Here is a 20,684-nt window from a genome sequence, read left to right as displayed (position 1 = left end):
TCAGGGACTGGATAGCTAAAGCCTGCACAGTATTACATCCATTCACACAGAAATTAGCTGCCCCTGGCACAATTAACTGCTGGTGGCACCTTGCATTTCCACCAGGAGTGCAAAGTTGGGCATCTCAATGAAACAGTCACAGTGTCATCTGGAATTGAAATTTTATACAGACCAAAGAAGAATAAACAAACCCAACAAAACGGAAGGAGCAAAGTTAAAAACATGGAAGTGGCAGGGAATAATTTGTTTAAAGCCTGTCTAAGCATCACGTTGTCTTATGTTCTGGGAAGTATTCTCACAAATCTGTAAAATCTCCATTGGTAGTGCATATTACATAAATGATTCAACAGCATGAATAAACTCACCGGTCACCATCCCTTAGTGCTTTCATTTGCTTTCCAATTATACAGGCAAACAAGGGACCAGTTCTAGCACCTGGAAGAAAGTCTTCTACCAGACCACCAAGCCAAACATCAATATTGCTGGGATTATGGTACAATTCCATGATTTTTTCAGTGACATTTTGATTGGTTATTACTGTATTCAGGTCAGTCTGAGTTTCCAGTTTTGGTAAGCCACAGAATTCTCGCCAGTCATTATAACCTGTAAATATTATGTTAAAAGGAAGATTAGACTTGACTGTTAAGCATGATATATGAAATTAATAAATTTATAAGCACTGGATTCTGACAACCTTAATCATAGTCATAGACAGTTATGTCTAAAAATAAGCCTATTATTATTGGATAAACTGATCGGGGAAATAATGGCAGGATCTGAAACTACAGGATATGCAATTGCTACATCATTTTTATGAAGGAAATCAAAGGTCTAAAACAGTTCTCTTATTTAAGCAATGAAAACATGATAATAAATAATGGGAGCATGCACTGTGTCTTGAGGATTTCAGACTAAGAATACAGGAGGTAGGTGAAGAGTGGGCAAGAAGTAACCTGAATGAAGTTAGTAACTAAAGCACTTTACTAAGGAGGTTGTCCTAGGGCACTTGTTCAGCTCTCTGGAAAATATATTTCTTTTACATTCTTTTACATCATTGGAATCAATACCCCCCCATCTCCCCAAAAAGCTTGTGGTCTGGGTGATGAAATCTCCCTTGTGTAGCTGAGAGTTTTAAATTCCATGCCAGAGTCAAACTTTTTTTCTACTGTCCTGGGCCAAGGACTTGTGTATTCCTAGCTGTGGAGTCGCACAGGAGAAATGGAGAGGGTTGTCACCCAGAGACATAGCGCCCTTTGACAATCAGTCAGTCCTACCTCCATGGGCGGGACTTTGGGCTCAGAGCACAGAAAGGCAGCCAGGTTTGTTCCTGATTCATGCAGAAAAGTGGTCTGATGAGGCAGGGGGTCAGGGCACGGTTTTAGAAATAAAAAAGAATGAGGCCCTGCCTACCATGCTGAGGGTTGCTGCCTCTGCTCTCAGAAGTTGTGGCGTGCTTGCAAGAGGTTTTTACACAGGACCGGGAACCTACTATATATTTTAACAGCTGATGCAATCAAACTGAAATGAGCTCCAGCAGTCTTCCTCTAAGCTGGTACGCCCACGGCCTGATGGGCTAACACTCCTTGACTGTTAGTTCAATCGTACCCTGGGCTGACTGGAATAAAAAATCTAGTGCAGAAACCAGCCACAAACATGTAATATTTCTCAAAACGAGGTGTACACCTAAATCAACACCACTCCTGGAGACATCTCAACACCATCTGTGGTCGGTAGAGCCAAAGAGGTTGTGTCTAAGTTGACCTGTCCTACAGGCTGGGGGCAGCCTGCTGATGGCAAGTAGCTGATGCAGGCAGAAACCCCACTCCTGTGGAGATGGTTCCAGCAAGAACAAGCCTCAGGTACCTACACCAAGCACATCCAGATCCACTCACTAGTACTGTCCTTTCAGACTTAACAGATTATTTTAATTTCAAATGCTGGGGAATATTTTGTTTCCATCAAAGTTAAAAATATCAGTCACTTACTTACATTTTAAAAGAGACTTAAGCTACTTTTCCGATTACTAAAGCTATTATTTAAAAGCTTATGATTACATCCCAAATATAAGCAGTTAGAGTTTAGTTACAAGTTGGGAGAAAATTCAAGAAAAATCGATAGACCTGGGAGTCCATGATCACGGCCACGCTGTAAGTTCAACGATGCTAAATCAAGTGAACCGTTATTGGACAACACAAACAGTTTTTCTGTTAATTCCTCATTCAGTAGTTGATCTTGCACCTGCAGTTTTGCTGAATGTGCTAGAAGACCCCTTAGTAAAGGATCTAAGCCTCCTTTGAACACAAAAATAATATAACGTTACAGCGTATGTATAAACCATTATAGCTTTCTTAACAAATGTGAATGCATGTATGCTTCTATGTTTTTTAAACATTGGCCACAGGCTTTTACATTCAAACATATGCAGAAATGTGCTGCAAGTTGAAATAGAAGTAATAGTGCTATGAAAAGGCTCCATCTGCTTCTTCAGGTGTAAGAAAATTTGGAACCTGATAATATATACCTCCACAAAAAAAAAAAAAAGATACGAAATACCTTTATCAACCTACCAGACTGGTTTAATCTGGAGAATAACTTTTGTCTGATTCAGAGAACTATTTAACTTAGAATAATTGTTCCAGCTCATGTCAATGCTCTGGAACCTGTTTAACAACTTAAATCAGTGATGCAATTACATAAATATTCCTATTCCTAATTCAAGATAAGTAACTTTGAAAAAAGTTACAATATTCTGTAAAAAAAACATCCAAACAGTTTAAATATAACCATACCTTCTTTAATGAGCCTCCAGGGACTAAAGAAAACTTCATGCAAATGAAGATTTGGGAGTTCTGGATCATTTAAATACTGTGCATTCAATCGCCTTACTATTGGATGGATTGTTGCATGACCAAACCGAAAAGCAGCTGTTGAAAATACATTAGAAACTGTAGGATTCATCGTGGGATCATAACCAGTATAAAGGCCAATATGCAGATTAAAAGCATCTGGACCAATGATTTTGGGAATGTAGTCTCTTAAAGTAATAATCTGAAAGAAAAGAAACAGAAACACTTATCATTCAGGTTTTTTATAGATGCATAGTAATGATGCCCACATGCTAAATGCCCTTTTCTTCACTCATCTATCCCCCAGCAATTGGCATGGTTAAGAGCAGTATTAGCTGGTAAACAATATCGTTCTTATTTTTGCAGTAAGGAAGGAGACAAATGACTGGAGAGCATCAGCGGCCCGGCTCAGTGCAGTACAAGAGCCAGGCCCCTGTTAGCTCCTGCCATAAATGCTAGACCAAAGCCTTCTGAGAAGAGACTACCACTCTGGCGCACTTCCAATCCATGGGGGTAATCCAGCTCACAGGAGGTGTGCTGAGGTTTAAAGCCCTGATTGCGACAGTGTAAATTATAATGCCTTTAAAAGTAGCAATGAAAGCATGAATTACTGCAAAATCTTTCAAGAATGGTTGTTGATAAGAACAAATTCTATTTTCAGACATGTATTTTTAACACAAACCTCTTTACTGAATATTTTAAATGACCAGGATTTAAAACACTGGTGCCCAGAATCCCTTGGTAGACATTTTATGCGAAACTCAAGCCAATTTATAGACTCCTAAAAAACCACACTTGAAACATGAAAATGCTGATAAACACCTTCTGTCAAATGCTTTAATAATGTAATAGCATTACAGTCACATGAAAAAAGCATATGAGTAATCATGACCCAAAAAAGGGGAAAACAATCTGATGTACCAAATAAAATGAAAGTGCATTATAGGTTAAAGATTATGCTGAACTCAATAAAGCATAATGGGATGAAAATTACACGTAATGGGATGAATATGAAGCATAATGAACTCAATAAAAGACCTTATAGATTCAATATACTGCACAATAAAATATACAGACAAATGTACTTTGAGCTTGATATAGTGCATACTGAAAAGCTGGTTGGCATAAATTGACCTTATGAAAAACTTGTATCTTTGTTTTAGGCATGGCACAGAGACAAGCAACCCCCTCCAGAATTCACTCACTTCTCTCAGATGGCAGAGGTAACAACCCCTTTACGTTTTCAGGTTAGGTCATGCAGCGAACAAAATATTTGAAAGAGAATAGGGTAGGATTCCTTTTACAGCTCCCTTAATACAACATATGAAGAAAATAAAATAATTGCTAGAAATTAATAGTGACACTGTAATTTGAGAAGTCCACCTTTTCCTACATTCACAAAGGTTTTGCAAGCCACCAGTTCTTTCTAATTTTAGATTTAGAGTTAGTTTTTTCAAGCAAAGACTTTAAATAGGACTAGGTTAGCCATGGACACAAACATCCTGCTGTATCTGTCATTTGTTGCTAATTGTAAATGAAATCCCAAGCTAAGCTGCTCATAAAGACCAGATTCCCTGAAGGAAGGGGCAGTTCAGATTCTTCATTTGCTCCAGAGGTAAAAGATCTTCATTTTTTGTTTCCTTGGTGGGGGCAGAGGGATTGCTGTTTCAAGACATGAAAATTAAAAGGTTAAGGTGAAAAAGAGGTCTTATGCCTGCCCTGAGCTAGGAGATGCATCTGTTTGATGGAAACTTTCAATAGCTAAATAAGGCTCCATCAAGTGGAGGTGATTTTTAGACAATACAGACTAAGAAGATGTTACTAATACAGCAGAAGATGATACTGCCAGAAAGAATCTGGACTCTGACAAAGAACCGTATCTAAAGTACATCAGCATGTAGCATCCAGTCTTTGTGCAGTCTCTGAACATGCCTAGCCTGAATTTGTCTGCGCGAAGCCAAGGAGAGGCTCACTACAGGTTCTCATAACTGACACATATATAACATTTAAAGAAGGTGTAAACAGCTGACAAACATCACAACCATTTTTGTTAAAATTATTTTGCATGCACTCCCTGCTTTGAGAGAGTGATTTGAAAGATTTATTTCCTTTCATACTTGGCATAAATAAGCATAATACTTTCTTTCGATACAGTGTTCCTTCAACATGTTAGATTCTCCTGTGGAAACAAAGGAATATTCTTGTCTAAAAATAGATCAATAAAATCAGAGTCATAAAGGGACTATATAGAAAGGAAATTGCAAACAAGTACAATGAACTGCTCTACTATTTATTACTTACTTTGAGCCTATTTAGGAATAATAAGTTAACTTGCAGGTGTTTGCAGCACCATAAGGGATTTATGTGGATATAATGAGTCTGAACCTGCGAGGCACTGCGAGGTCTCAACTACTTGTGACATTTCTGAGATTACTGGTAATCTAGGCTCCTCTTAGGAGACATTCAGCACCTCACAGCATTAATTCCAATCTCCATAGAAATCTCATGAAGAGATTAATTTTAATCAATAATGTCAATATTTCTACTGTCTCACAGTAGTCATTGTTTCAATGGTATAATTCAGTGAAAAATTATGACAAATGGGCACTGCATTTTAAACAGAAGCCCATATGCTCAATAATATTTAAATGACTTTAGTAGTCTATATGACCAGATAGTGACAGAGGGATTGAGAGTATTTAAATTTTATTCATATAAGTCATATAAGAGAAAATAAAATTCTGGTTTCCTAGCAATTCAACCAATCATTTGATAAGCCCCATCTGTGGAGGTGTTCAAGGCCAGGCTGGATGTGGCCTTGGGCAACCTGGTCTAGTGGAAGGTGTCCCTGCCTTTGGCAGGGGGGTTGGAACTCGATGATCTTCAAGGTCCTTTCCAACCTAAACCATTCTATGATTCTATGATTCAATCAGAAACAGAATTTGAATGATTACAAGACTGTCAGAAAAGGCTTTGTACAGATTGTGCATCATATCATGAATCAGATGTGCACTGTTTATAGGAAAGTAACTGAATCCTCACCTGAAAACACAATAATACCTCAAGTTAAGCAGGTTGTTAGTGTAAAAGACAGCATCCCTCTCATTCAGAAGGCAGAATTACAACAGGGGTTCCCAAGTGTCCTATGAACTCAGTGAGTATCCTGGCTGGGTTTGCCCCCAGGTTGGGCCACCTCCAGCAGAAATCAGCCATACATTAGATATTTGGAAATGTTACATAATTTCAAATTATTTTTGAGAATTTTTTGGTCATGTTAAAAATTATTTCATATCAGGTGCAAAAGATACAGAAATTCATATTACTTCTCATGAGGTTCAGCAGACTTTTCTTTCCAAAACCCCTCTGGCGTTTTCCAAAGTAGGTGTGAATGAGGCACAATGAATGGAAAGGGAAAATAAAAAAAAAAGGCTAGAAGAAAGAATCCAAAAATACGTGAACTATCATAAGAATAATTAAGACTAAAAGTGCAACTTGCCTTTGCCATTGGCCAGAGGTAACTGCAAAGGAATAGTATCTCACTGAGATAGCAAAGAGCGAATTAAATGAAGGTCCTGGACTTGGGAAAGATTGCAGAAATAATAGAGAACAACCAAACATAGTAATGATGTTTAATTCATTAAGGTGCTAAGCACAGTTGGTTTGAGGTTCTCACTGTAGATATTAAAGGACTTACAGATGATGTTGGAGTCCTAAATATTTCTGTAAAGGGTGATTGTATGATAGTTCAATTTTTAATAAATAATGCACACATTATTATAGTTCCATTAATAGTCTGAACTATATCCTTTATAAACATGAGTTATGCAACATATACTCTTTTATAATATCTATTATCTGTATATCTTTTATAATTTCATAGAATTTAAGCTGTGAATGGACTTATCTAACCATCTAATTTCACAAACAAGTTTCATCCAAGTTAGCCATGTTGAACCCAATAATTGTAGTTAAGTTCAAATATGTCAGCCTCAGAAGACACCCCATTTCAACCCATGCCTTGGATCGTGGCAGAGAAGTAGGGATGCAAGCTGTTCAGAGAACACAAGCAGATGTAGAAGGAAGTGAAAAAAGCACCTATATACACTGTGAAAACTAAAGGCGGTTGTCAACTGTAATTGGAATCAACTGGCAGTAGCACCATTAATTCAGAGATGGTTCTCTGAAACTGTAATGAATCACAGAAACTTTGATTCCGATTGATCTGCAAAACTCCTGCTTCACTCCGACTAGTGCCACGTCATCTGGCTTTCACAAACCAAACAGCACATCAGGGGAAACCGCCTCTGGGAGAAACTGCACATGTGCATGCAATTGCATCCTGCAAACCACTTATATATGAAATAGTAATGTTAAGACCGTAACAATTGAATAATTGAGCGTTTTTTCCTGTTTTGTCTACACTTTTTGTTTAAATAAAACCAAATTTAACATCTTTCCTTACAAATAGCTTAGAAGGATGAATCCTGATTCTCCTTACTCTGTTTTCTCAGGTCAAAACAGGAATAAGCAAAACAAGCAGACAGTTTCATTTCGGTTAGTAAATACAATGAAAATACATCTCTTTGCACAAAACATTAGGTAGATCAGAGTATGTATTTTTGCCGCTGTATACTGCAGTGTTAATACTTTAGAGTTAAGCATGTGTCATTCCCATAAAATACAAGGGGAATTTTAACCACTGTTGTACCTTATATAAACTACTACTTATCAGTGAAACATGCCTACAACACAACCAAAAAAATCTGTTTTGTCCAGGATATCAATAGGTAATTGTTATGTTTGGTAACTTTGTCGAGTTTCTATTATTTAATGCTTGTCACTAGAGATATTTATGCTGCTAAAAAAGCATCTGGGAGGAAAAGTATGGTCTAGAGAAAGATTTTTTTCATTTTCCTATTTCTAGAAAGAAGGGAAGGTTTTTTGTTCAATTCTCTGTAATTACACACCCACAGGCAAAAATTACACTTGGAAGTATTCATTCCAAAAAGAGAGAATTTTAGAAATGTATAGCAACTGAAACTAAATTTTAGAGTGGAAATCTCAAAGTAACTTCAACTAGAGCTGTCATTAGTGTGCTGGTTATCATACCACATTAATAGAGATACTCCAATTATCTCTCCTGAATGAATGCCTCTGAACCAGCTAGATATAACTCAAACACATTTCTAATGAGCCATAGGCAAATCTCATTATTCTGTGATGCTGGTAGAGATAATGAGTAGCCCAGATTCATGCAGCGTATTGCCATGCACGAAGTATTTTCTTTCAGGCCATAATGTTACTGGACGTAAATCAGAAGTGTTTGAACGCACAGAGGCCCACTTTTGGATTTACGCTTTTCTTCTAACAAGTATTGACAACCATTGTCAGTGCCATTATTTTAATGCAAACAGCACATTTACAGCAGAGAAGCTGACATGGTTAATGTAACCAAAATATATATATATAAGCGCCAAAATTTTCAAAAGGACTAATTAAATACAATTAAATGAAGTACGCTGCTTTTCTGAAGTTATCTGGCTTTAAGTTCAAGTAACAACATGCCAGCCGCGCAGGTTGTTTCTTAATGGAAACATTCCGCGCATTAAGCTAACTAAAAATTGTGGCAGAAGAAAGGCAAAGTGTTTTATCAGAAGAGTGACATTTTCCTCCCTCCTTACCCAATTAATCTTCACAAAAGTTTCTTTTTGATACTAAAAAACCCCTGTTTATAAGAATCAGAAAGTGTATGGAAGTCCCCTAGCCTTCAGATTATTCTGGTCCTGATATTGCTCATCCAGTATTATGGATCGTAACAGATAGGCTGAATCACTGTGTCGTAGGTTGTCCGATTAAAGGTGAATCTCCACAAACGCAAAGGCTCTGGTGGGGCTTGGAGGAGCAATGTCGGGTGGAGTAACCAAACCGTTGAAAACGGACTTGCAGGATCGTCCGTTCCCTGAGGCTGCCAGAGAGAGCGGGTGAAACCCACCAAGATGAGTCAATGAAAAAAACTGTCCCGCAGACACCATGTGAGCTAAAGGGGTGGTTGCCTGAAGGGGTAGGAGTTGTGGAGTGCAGGGAGGAGAGGACTTTGAGGAACTGCGTAAGAACTTCGTTTGCAATCCTAGGCAATCCTGCTTTAGCAGGGGAGTTTGACTAGATGATCTCTAGAGGTCCCTTCCAACTCTGAAAATTCCATGATTCCGTGATTCCGTAATGTTTTAAGGGGATTGTGGGAATGTGAAACACTATGGGGTACTCAGGGAAAAGGCTAAAGATAGGGAAAGGGAGAGGTCAAGGTGGACTGGAAGAAGCATGGAGAAATAGAAAAGGGGATAAAAGGGGCTGTGCAAGTGTGAAGAGTTAACTGATCATTGTGCTCGTCTGACTGAGCCCTGTGCTTGATCTCTGCAGTTTAAGCTATATTCTTCTGAAATCCCAGTTCTCACTACCCACTTTGAGGCTGTGCTCTCTACCCTGAGTTTGCATGTGTGATCCCTAGTGAGTTTCCAGCCAGCCCAGAGATGATGAGCAGCATAAGAAACTTGAGGACCCGCAAAGACAACGAGCGGGACCTTGAGCCTCAGGGGCTTGTGGGTCCAGACACCATGAGCTGGACCAGCTCTGGGGCCAGTCACTGTGCAGCCTGTCCAGGAGAGCCTCGCGTTGCCTGTGCGTGTACTTTGCTAATGGGCTTCAACCCTGAGCAGCTGCAGAGAACAGGGGTGAGGCCATCCGTGCTGTTCACGTTCGTGCGAGTGCCAGCAAAGCTGCTGCTTTTGCTGTGCGCTCATTTGTGTGGCCTGCCGTGTGTGTGTGTGGTGTGCGTGTGTGTGCGCACCCACACGCTTGCCTACTGGGCATAAGTACTTGGCCTTGTACTTGGCTGGACCTGAGGACAGGGAGCCACAAAGTCCTCCCGCCTATCAGGATAGCACGGCTCCTGATGGGTCCTGCTGCCACCCAGATCTGAGTGCCTCCAACACTGTGAGCAAGCAGATTATATGCTGTGCGAGGGAAAGCCTCTTGAATGTTTTCATTTTGTTTCATTTATGATAGAGTCTGCAGGAGCAGAAGCTGTCCACATGGAATACCAGAACTGTGAGAAAAAAAAAAAAAGAAGTTAAAGCCTGCATAGCTACTTCAGGGGCGGGGGCGGGGGGGTGTTGGGGAAGGAAAAATACTGAATAGAAACAGATTTTCCTATTTTCAAGTCTAGTATAAACATTCTTAGGGACTCTTTTCTTCTGTGTTTTCCCGTATTTATTTCTCCTGATATCTCCTATCAAGAGTAGCCCTTGAAGTTTATGCATTAATGCATCATTGAGAACTTTGGGGGCATTTTTACACAGGGAATTTATTAATTTATATAAATCCTATGAAAAAGTTAAGCATTTTGAACACTGTATAAATACAGAGGCATTGCTTTTTAATTGCTTCCTTTACAAAAAAAAAAATTAGGCCTGAAAAAGCCTCTTCAATAGACAAAATAGACACTGGAGAAGCCTGCAGAAAGATGAAGCAGAGTAGAAACTGCCATGAAAATCAGAGCACTGAGGAGTCAGGACAAACTAAGGCCAAGGACACTGCATTCAGGAAAGTGGAAAACAAAAATCTTTGAACATGGCAAATTTGAAGTGCAGAAATAAGTGGCAAAGGAAAGATAATGGCATCTTAAAAGCCACCGACAGAGACATATTTGAAGTTTTGTGATCAATTCTGGTCTAAGATATTCACTGCAACGTGTAGATAAGCAAATAAACAGCCAACCTGATGCAGAGCACCGACAATCTTTCGTGCTTCTTGGTAGACTGTCTCAGCGGTCCAGTGGCCGTTGATGCTTTTGAGGGCTCTGGCCAGGCGGTTGTGCTCTCGCAGCCACAGCGTGTGCATAGCTGCCAGAGACGTGACCTCGCTGGATCGGCTGTCCCCAGCCATAAAGCATTCAATCCTCTCACCTTCGCTCGCATTTGAGTCCTGCGCACAAGGTGATGGGATCCGGTCTGTAAAAGGCAGGTATTCCCGATCGTTGTCGTAATATTTAACGTTTACTCTCAGAAGGCCTTCTTTGCTTGTTAAATTCCTCAGTTTGTTTTCAAGGGCAGGGGTACTGCCATAGACGGTAGAAGCATCAAGGAAAGAAGTTAAGCCATTGATCTGTTGTCTTGGACTTAGTGCTGATAAATTTCCAAAGAGAATTCCATGATTGCCAGTGCCGCACGCAGGAGATGAGCGGTAGAAGGGCAGGCAATCCATCCCTGCAGTTAATGTATCATTGGTGGTCACCTGCATAAAAAAAACCAATGTATTTTCTGAGGTAACAGCTCTAAATGTTGAATTAAGGCTTGTGTAAATATTTCCATTTTCTGTTTCAACTTCCTGTTGTTCAAATCTCATCTACTGGAGCGACATATTCTTAAACCTGTAGAGATTTTTTCCTTGAGATTAAAGGAAAAAGATGATTTAACCCTTTTTAAGCAAAGACAGAAATAAAACCCAAAGCCTTTGCTCTGTCATAAGAGCAAGTTACTGCATAGATCTACAGCTAAATTAGCCTGGCTTCCAATCAAAATTCATCATGAAATGTAACTCAGTGAAGATGTGAACATCTGGTCAAATTATGTTCTACAGAACACCAAGTGAAACAGCAGGTTTACATGTATACATAAAAACATAATGAAGAGTTTCAACGTCTGCAGCAGCATTCTATAAAAGCTTTGTTTCGATATCTAATTTTAATCCAGCTTCCTGACTAAAAAAAGGCATATGTAATTATTCACTCTGCTTTCTGCCAGTCCCCCACAATCCTTCCCCCACCTTATTTTACAGCGGCAGCTGTCTTACAAGTATTCAATTCTGACTGTCTTTATATACAGCAAAGGCTGAACATAACAAATGAAAGGCTTCCCAGTCCTTTATCGGTTTGACCCACGTGCAGCCGAGAGACCGAGGTCAACTGGTGATCCAGCATTTGTGCGGATAGTCAGCGGTCATATAGTCTGAACTCATCTGTCACGCAGTCAGCTACTTCAACCAGAGGTAAAGGGAATGGGAAAAAGTTGTGGGAATCATCAAATTGGACCTTGGGGTATACATAAGGTTCTTAGGGGAAAATACAGCCCAAATCAGACAGATGGAAGTTTCGCCACAGGAGAGCACTGAAAATGGTACGTGAATGACTCAACAGATGTGGGGAGGGCAGCAGAGGTCTTGGAGAAGGATAGAAAGGAAAGGGGGGAAAGGTTTTATTCGCATTGTGGGATACCCAGAAGGGAAGCTCAGAACACCAATTCTATTTCAAAGAATAGAGTTCATCGCTAAACCAAAACCTGCCAGGTTTCCAAATAACTAAAATTTACCTTTGTTACCTCATGCACATTTGGATTTATAAACTCTGTTTTTCTGAAAAGCACATTGTTTCCAAATTCTAGCTGCACTGCATTGTGCACCCACAACTAGCCACAACAGCGTGTCAGTTCCAAGAGTTTAAAAAAGATTAACCTCAATTAAAAATGTTATAAAAATCATGGAGTCTGAGTTTCAAGGAGTATAATGCTGGGGGGTTCTTATCAACTGATAAACATGAAATAGAAATAGGTAACACTCACTAAAGCTGCTGAAACAACCCAGAAAAAAAATATCTTCAAACATTTGACTAAAAGAAAATAAATGTTTGGTACAGAGACCTGAGCTAACCCTTTTTATTTGTATTATATCTCCTTGCTTTTAATTTTTGAAAAGTCTTTGGCAGAAGACAGTTAATAGTGCAGGTGTAATATAAAAAGTTGTCATTTCTTCTTTATACTTCTAATAATACACAGATCAGTCTGTGAAGATGAAATAGTCGTTAAAATTGGGGTAAAAGGATTAAAGCAACTTTGGAAAGGAATTAAAGAGCTTCATATATTAACATCGTTAACTCATTTATTATATCAAGTAAAATTTTCTTACTACTGAGAACTCATGGCAGTAGGAATTGATACCAATAAAGCATTTAAGTTAAAAAAGGGTTTTATTTGGTTTTCAAGTTTTGTTTGGTAACGAAATTCTACTAATATTTCTTTACCAGTTAGGTTTTAGCAAATCAAAGTAATTTGTTTTTGAAGGAAGTATGTAATTTATTTTCATTTTTCTTTCTTTCACTGGTTACTGAAATCAGTAATTTCTTTGTCTTGGACTTCCTATTTAGTATTTGTCTCTATTATTAAGTCTTGCTTTTTATTAACTTGCTTATTATTTTATTAACTTGCTTATTATTAACTCTTGCTATTAGGGTGGCTTCTGTTTCCCTTCAGCCGATAACGTAAGCAAGAAGCTCATCTCATACTACAAATACCTGAACTTGCCAACCACAGCACTGTATGTGTTTGAGTTCCTCCTGCTTCTAGTTATCAGGAAAGCGTGGAAGAATTCAGGTGTCACCGGGAAAAAAAAGTATGAGCCGCCTTTAAGTTGTTAAACAGCGAGGCTCACAACAAAACATACCAACAGCGAATGAAGTTCATGCTGAATAATCTTTAGTTAACTGCCTCTGCAATTTCAATTCAAACCATTCTGTGCCCCAGTGGAGAAAAACAGCAGTAATGAACATTAAGGGGCTGGCAGAACTGCATAATGCAGTCCTTTCCTTTTTCAGGGGGTAAGTAGTGTGCAGCCAGCAGCTGAATGTGCAAATGAGAGGTTTCTTATGTTATTATTCAAATGACATAAAAAAAAAAAAAATCCGAAAGGGAAAAAAAAGACCCTTTTCTGCTCAAATGGGTACAGAATCATGTTTTTCTCCAAAACTAATGAGGGATATCCATATCAATTTTTTCTCTTTCTCGCATACTTCTAGAGGAAAAAACCTCACAACAAAACCCTCTCCGGCCAAAATAGTTTTCCTAGGATAGCTGCGCGTTGATTTAAACAGTTATTATATATGCATGGTCAAACCTGTTTACGGTGAAATTCTTTTATGTGTAGGAACATGAATAGCACTAATTGTTTCAGTGTACTACAATGTCTAAATTGTTATTTCAGTTAAAGAAAAGTCTTACTTATTGTGAGTTTGTTCTATGGGAAATGACCTTGCAAAAGGATTTTTGCTGTAGATTTGAAAGAAAGCCTAGCTTACGGTCTATGAAAGTTTGCCAATAAGGAAAACATGAATGTTTATTTGCAGAAATGAAATTCGGAGAAGAGTCAATGACCCCATCTGACAGTGAGCTGCTACCGCTGAAACACAGAAGAAAAAGGCAGGGGCTCACTTTGCTGGTTGTTAAGCACACATCGACTGATCCGTTTGTAGCTGCGACAGTAACCTGTCATGTTACGTGTCACCTTTTGCAAATCACCTCACTTTTCTGTGACTGTCTTTCCTTTCCACCTTCCATCTCTGAAAGCTTTTCAGGCCTGTATCTTACTATGGGCATGCGCCATGTCTAACTTATTGTCAGCAATGTAATTAATAGTGAATAAAGCCAGTAGCTCTCCAATGAAAGGCTTTCTAATGCCTCATTATGTCGCAGCCCTAACCTGAAATAATCATCTGAGGAATGACAGGTTATCTCCTCATCCCTATTGCATGTGTCAGGCTGCTGTAAAAGAAGTATAAACTAAAGCTAGCGATTTTTTATTTGTATTTTTTTTTTCCATATTGTGGGATTCTGAAGAGATACAGAAAAAGGATGTTCAGGCTCTAGCAGAAGCTACAGGCTCAGTGTGAGAATCACTGGGTGAAATTCTATCGCCTTTATTATGAAAATGTCCGGAATAGAAAATCATAATGGTTCCTGCTAACCTATGAATCATTTACCTACGCATGTTATTAATATTAATGCACTACCGCAGCTTTCAGTCCTTCATTGAATTGCACTGACTCAGAACATTTTCCAGCCAGCTTCCCTAACCTGCACAGTCAGGAGCTCCCTTTCCCTGGTGAAACCCCCGTGGAGGGCACGTAGCTGTAAGCACAGTTGTCCTTTTCCGTGGGTGGATTCTCCCTTGGGTGCCAATGTTCTAGGACCACAACAAGAGTGCAAACTGCAGCGTCTATGTTTACGTTGTTGGATAATATGCTATTGATTTCACTGTCTTTGGAAACCAGCCACAGTTTCGTCATATACAAAATGAACATATGAAACTTAACTGTGGCTGTTTTCCAAGTATTTCATAGCTAGAGATTAGCTTTACTTAGGATTTCAGGGAAAAAAAAAATCAGTTCTAAGGGAAAACAGCATTTTGTTTCAGTGTTCAAAAAATAGTTCCTCTGGACATGCTAATATTTGAAACCCCCCCTTCTTTATATATGTTTTTAATACAGTGTCTATTCTTTGGCTTTGACAACAACAGTCGCAAAATACTAGACATATAATAAAAGCAAAAGAACAACCATCTTTGTAATTGTGTCTCTTTAAGCTGTGAATAACAAACTAATAACAAAATTCATGGGACTGTGTTCATGTAACGAATCCACAAGTTGAGAAACTCATCTAATACTTACAGGGTTGTGTTTTAATTTCTTTCTATGTCCCCCTCCATGGCCATTCTGAGTATCAGACACCAACTCCCAAAGATAGCCATGGGTATGCCTTGACTCAGTTTCGCTGCTAGGCTATACTGCCGAGCAGGAGCAGCTCCTAGACTGCATTCAGTGCTAGACTTACTACCTGTATACATAACTTGACTTCATCCTTGAAACATGCTTTGTGATGAATCTTTTCAAGCTCCAAGATAGAAATCCAAAATATGTCTCTTGTTTAGAGCACTGAAGGATGCACTTGTGGGTCTACGACATGACAATCTGTGCAGCTTCTTTCTCTGCGCTGTAATGCTGCTGCCACACGAATAATGTTACCCTTGAAGTCCTTTTTAGAAGTCCTCTTAAATTGCCCCCTTTTTAAGCAGATGTGATTCCTAGGCTTGAACTAGTCAGGGTTCAGTGATTAGAATTCTATGGTCCCTGCGATCCACATTTGATTCAAGTGGGCAACAGCATGAATCTGTTCTCAATTTAAAAATCTGTTTACTAATAAAAAATATGGGTGTTTAGCACTTAAAGATCAATACTAATTGCACTGTTTCAAAGAATATCTCATAAACACAAACCATAAGCTTTCGAAGACTTTTGCAGGTTTACGTGTACAGCAAACTGACTTTAAAAAATAGGAGTCAATACATAGCCACGTTGTATCATATGGTGGAGACATGCTCCACCTCCTTCATCGCATCATGCGAATCACTGCTGGTCATGGCCTGGACTTCTGCCCTAGTCTCTCCTGATAAGACTTTGGGAATGAGAATGTTTCTAAGGCTATTACTTAACAGCACAAACAGAGTAAATAACTTCTTGCCCCAGATGGAAATTTGACAGAAATTTGAGAGAAACTAGAGATTTTTGTCAGAACTATGGAAGAATCACTGTAATTAGGGCTGTTGTGGCTAAACTAGGTTACCCAGACACTCAAATATTCGATACTTCAAACATGTCCTGAGAATGTGATTCTTTAAGAAGTCTGTGCGCTCTCTGAATGCTCTCAAGCTATGCTTGTAAACTTCCAAAAGTCTGTATCTGCTGTATGAGAGAGAATAAATATACCTGCCTGTAGTAAAATTGCATGCAGTCATCAATTTCACTTACCTTTCCCTGTGTTTTAGATTCTCACGCCAAATGGAAGATGTAGTTTCAACACAAGACCTGCTTGGGCAGAATATTTTCCTTTATGTTTAATGGAAGTGGAATGAGGCACTTGAGGCAAAAGAGACTGTGGCACAGTTATCAATTATGGTTTGTTGAGGGTAAAAGAGTTTTCTATTCTGATGGAACTTATTCCTTACATTTTCTTCAGTGTATAGAGAAGGTGGTCATTAGTCAAGCTCCAGCCCTAAGGAAAGTGATTTAGGTTACTCTGGACAGAGACGGAGGCATCAGTCCATGGACAGTAACAAGCATGGGGCTCTCCCGCAGCGTGAGGAGAAGGATAGGCTGAGCTCTGAGAAACAAAAAAAGTCATTTGACTTTGCTACTTAATTTTTTTGAGTGAAAGAATGCCTATACTTTTAAATTAATCAGGCAAGAATACAGGATCCTATATTTATACCAATTTATGTTTCTTCTAACCCTCTAACAAGCTTTGAATTCATGTTTTCCATCTACTCAAAGCAAAGAGGTGATGTATGTAAGTTTCAGCAACTCCCTGAAGATATTTTATACATACATTGAAAAGATAGCTCTCTTCAAAAGTTTGCATTAGCTGCTGGAAATATCTTTGCTTTCACTGAGTAAAGTTAAGATCGTTTCACTTTATCTGGCTGACAATTTAAAAACAGAATTATTTATGACTATGTCCCTGTTTCCCCCAATGGAACTCAAAACCTTGAAGCATGAGAACAACAACATTGGGGGGGACTAGTAAGGTTTCTCTGCAACATAAACCTGAGAGACAGAATTTTTTTCTATTTGTACTAAGTACCTTAGCTATAGTTTGTTAGCTCTACAAAACAATTTCAATATCCACCTATTCCATTTAATAGTTGCACTGGGTTTCAATTCTTCTATCACTGTCTGCTCTAATGTTTCTGGATGATCTATCAATTTGCTTTATGATTATTCCAATGTATGCGTATCACTAATGTGTTTTACTTTACTCATCTGTTTAGAGCCTAGAATTTCTGTTGAAGAAATTAATTTAGAATCTTACCTTTATTGGAAAACATGGATTTTGTTTTTCACATGTTGTCTGGCACTCCATTCCAGTTAGGAAGGTGGTTCTGCTTGTGCTCTGGGGAGTGAATGCAATGTCGTGGTCTATGTACTGTCCCCACACCATAATAATATCAGAATACAGGTTGTCTTCAGTAACAGCCTCATTAGATGCATGAATAATTTTTCTTGTCACTTCACGAACCTGGAAAGAGAACTAATTTACCTTGAGTGCCAAGTAGTATTTACTTCTCATAAAATGATAAAACACTAAAAAGCATGGGAACAACGATAAAAGCTAACTTTTTTTCCTTAGGATGCTTTATGCTGTGGAGGACTTTTAATGGTTTGCTTAAAAACAGAACAAAACCAAAACCACAACAAGAAAAAAAAAAAGCCTCTGACAGACTCTTATTTCTGTTCAGGAGCTGAGATACTGGTGCCACAAGCAGATTCAAAGATGTTTCAGTCGAGTTTTTCTATATATTTGCCAAATGAGAAGGGTATCTTTGATCTGTTCCTTTCCAGAGAATTTTGAAAACCACACGCTTCTTTTAGACTGTCCAAAAGTTTTCTTTCTGTTTATTCTGTTTTCTGCTCCATTAACGAATGGATTCTGTTTGCTGGGCAACCACAAATCACTGCGGATACACAGAGGCTCTGGGCTGCTCCATACATAAATGGAGCAGCTTATGCAGCCCAGGAGACAAGCCAGGTTGCAAATACATGGTAGCTGAAAGCTCTGTTTCATTTTCACAGGCAGGAAGAAGCCAAAATGTATTTCTGGGGCAATTCTGTGAAAGCGGCATAGAGATACAGATGCTTTGAGGGGAAACACATGGAGACATCTATGCTACATGTCCAGCCGATATCAACAACCAAGCAAAACCATCAGAGCAAAATCAGCAGTCAGTTTGTGCTGATTAGGGTCTCGTTACTCTTCACAGATTCCTCCCTCATGCTGCAAAATACTCCCTCGCATACAGCAGCTGCCTTAGAAGTCAAGCAATTGAAAGGGCAGCACATAAAATAGTCACAGAGTCTGTAATAAATATAAGGTCTATATAATGAATGTATAAGGCAGGTGCAGTTAAATAGAATTGGTAAGGACAAGAGGCAACATGGGACTTGTTAGGAACATCAGGATGTATGCTGAACTAGTCAAGAGCAGAGATACATGCCGCTCCTCAGGAATACAAGTCCTTATATCAGTATTTTAATAGCTTTGGTGGCCACAAAGCGGAAACTTTTTTTCTTGCAGTTAGTAAAATTTTCTTATCACTGATAACTTGCACAGCTACGCTGTGTTCTAATATTGCTTTATAGTAATCCTCACACTTATCCCTCAACTTCACATTACCTGCGTGTTGCTTTTTAAAGGATATAGTTGGACAGCTAAAAGTACAAAAAAGACTGAATTATGTAAATGAAGAGAAACATCTACCGCACTAGTTTTATCCTTTCTTACTTCAAAATAAAGCAGAGAACCTTGCTGATGGTCAGGTAGGATCAGATTTGGTGCAGTTATGTAGTTTTGTTTTAGTATGTTTTACTTCACAAGCATGTACCCTAATGAATCTAGAAAAAGGCAGTTTGTACCATCTACTGGAAATTTACCTGTGTAAATGTCAGGTTTTCATCTTTAAGCGCTAAATTGTGCAGCTTAGAGACAATGTTATTTAATTAACAACATGAGTTGCAGGTGACATTAACACTAAATTCTCTTGCTCATCCTTATTAAACATTCAGTGGTTAAAATAACAAGACTTTGAGTCCATTAAAAGTCAAGTTTCAAAGCAATGATGACAAACCAGAAATAGTAAATCCAGCCCAAATCATTGCACACTGCACTGGGGAATTTTTCACCCAGTCCTCTATGCAAATATTTTTTGTTCAAACTCCCCTCTGTAGCAGCTCTGCTATTTTTTAGGTATATGAGCTGCTAAAATCTATAAATATTGCAACGCTTTCTTAGCTCAGTAACTTGGTCTATCTAAAAAATAAAGTTATGATTGGACAGTAATATTTGTTCAGTTAAGGTACGCTAACCCAGGAGAAACTGTATACATGCATACACACATACACATGCTAGCACATTTATGTGCTTTATATCTATTTAGTAAACACCCAACCTTGTTTCCCCCCTCCTCCTTCCCTGAATAAAGGCACCACCATTGAAACAAAGAATCATAAAATCACTGGAAAGTCTAGGTTGGAAGGGAAGTCTGGAGACCCCATGGTGCAGCTTTCTATTGAAAGCGGGGATTAGGTTATGCAGAGCTCCGTCAAGACAGATCTTGGGCATTTCCCACGAGGGATATTCCAGCAGTTGTCTAGGCAGCCTGTTCTGACATTTAATTGTTCTCACAACATGTTGGGTTTTTTTCTTGTATCAAGACAGTATTTCCCCTGGAGCAACTTGTGATCGTTGCCTCTTGCCGTGTCAGTGTGCACCCTCGTGAAGACCTCCCTCTTCTCCATAACAGCCTCTTCAGCATGGGAGGGCTGTGATTAGGTCCACCCGGCACCACCTTTTCTCTAGGCTGAGCAATCATCACCCTGGGTCTGCTGGTTGCCCTGTGCCTGGTGCAAGCCAGGGCAGGCACGCGGCTGGCGCAAGCCCTGCCTGCTCTCCACCGTGGTCCTTTTTGGCAGAGCTGCGCCCCCGGCAGTCAGTGTCCCCCTGCACTGCTCTTTGGGCTCACCCCAGCCTGGGTTCAGGGGACCTCTCGCTATTGGGCTGGTGGAACCGATGCTTTAGCAAAGCTGGCGGCTCTTTAATTGAGCTCAACAACTTCTTTTGTTTTTTCAATTACTGATGCAAATGGAGGTCTGTGGTGGCAGGTACAGTTACTGCCCAGTCGAAGTGTTTCAAGTGATCTTGTGGTGTGCTTTCTAACCAAGGGTAGCTGGACTCCATTGTATCGGACACTGGGATCCCATCCTCGAGGTTGGCTTAGTCCATCTTCATAAGCTGGTGGAAGCCACCTAGCCAAGGCAGTGTTGGATGCTCCCCAACTAGGATGTTCCCTGGGAAAAGAAAAAAAAAAACAACCAAATGCCAAAAAAGAACAACAGCAGCAAACCAAAAAATAAAAGCCGCACATCTGCATAATTCTGATTAAAAAATCATCAGTCAGGGCAATATTCAT

At 39.3% G+C, this 20,684-nt stretch overlaps 1 protein-coding gene across 1 annotated transcript in view; it reads right to left on the bottom strand.

The window, feature by feature from the left end:
• Positions 1 to 20,684, bottom strand: part of TPO (thyroid peroxidase) — a gene marked incomplete at both ends in the record, with an annotated part of 47,544 nt that overhangs the window by 9,639 nt on the left and 17,221 nt on the right. Inside the window, 6 exons of the mRNA XM_082480752.1 lie at positions 366 to 603; positions 2,121 to 2,291; positions 2,790 to 3,048; positions 10,620 to 11,135; positions 17,531 to 17,737; positions 20,433 to 20,562. Coding sequence (XP_082336878.1) covers positions 366 to 603; positions 2,121 to 2,291; positions 2,790 to 3,048; positions 10,620 to 11,135; positions 17,531 to 17,737; positions 20,433 to 20,562 — 1,521 coding nt within the window. The remainder of the gene's footprint in view (positions 1 to 365; positions 604 to 2,120; positions 2,292 to 2,789; positions 3,049 to 10,619; positions 11,136 to 17,530; positions 17,738 to 20,432; positions 20,563 to 20,684) is intronic.

This window comes from Vanellus vanellus, assembly GCF_965231255.1.
Source record: "Vanellus vanellus genome assembly, chromosome: 3".
In the NCBI taxonomy this organism is placed as follows: Eukaryota; Metazoa; Chordata; class Aves; order Charadriiformes; family Charadriidae; genus Vanellus; species Vanellus vanellus.
The sequence above is the reverse complement of the archived record's forward strand: the minus strand, read 5'-3'. Positions and strand labels throughout refer to the sequence as shown.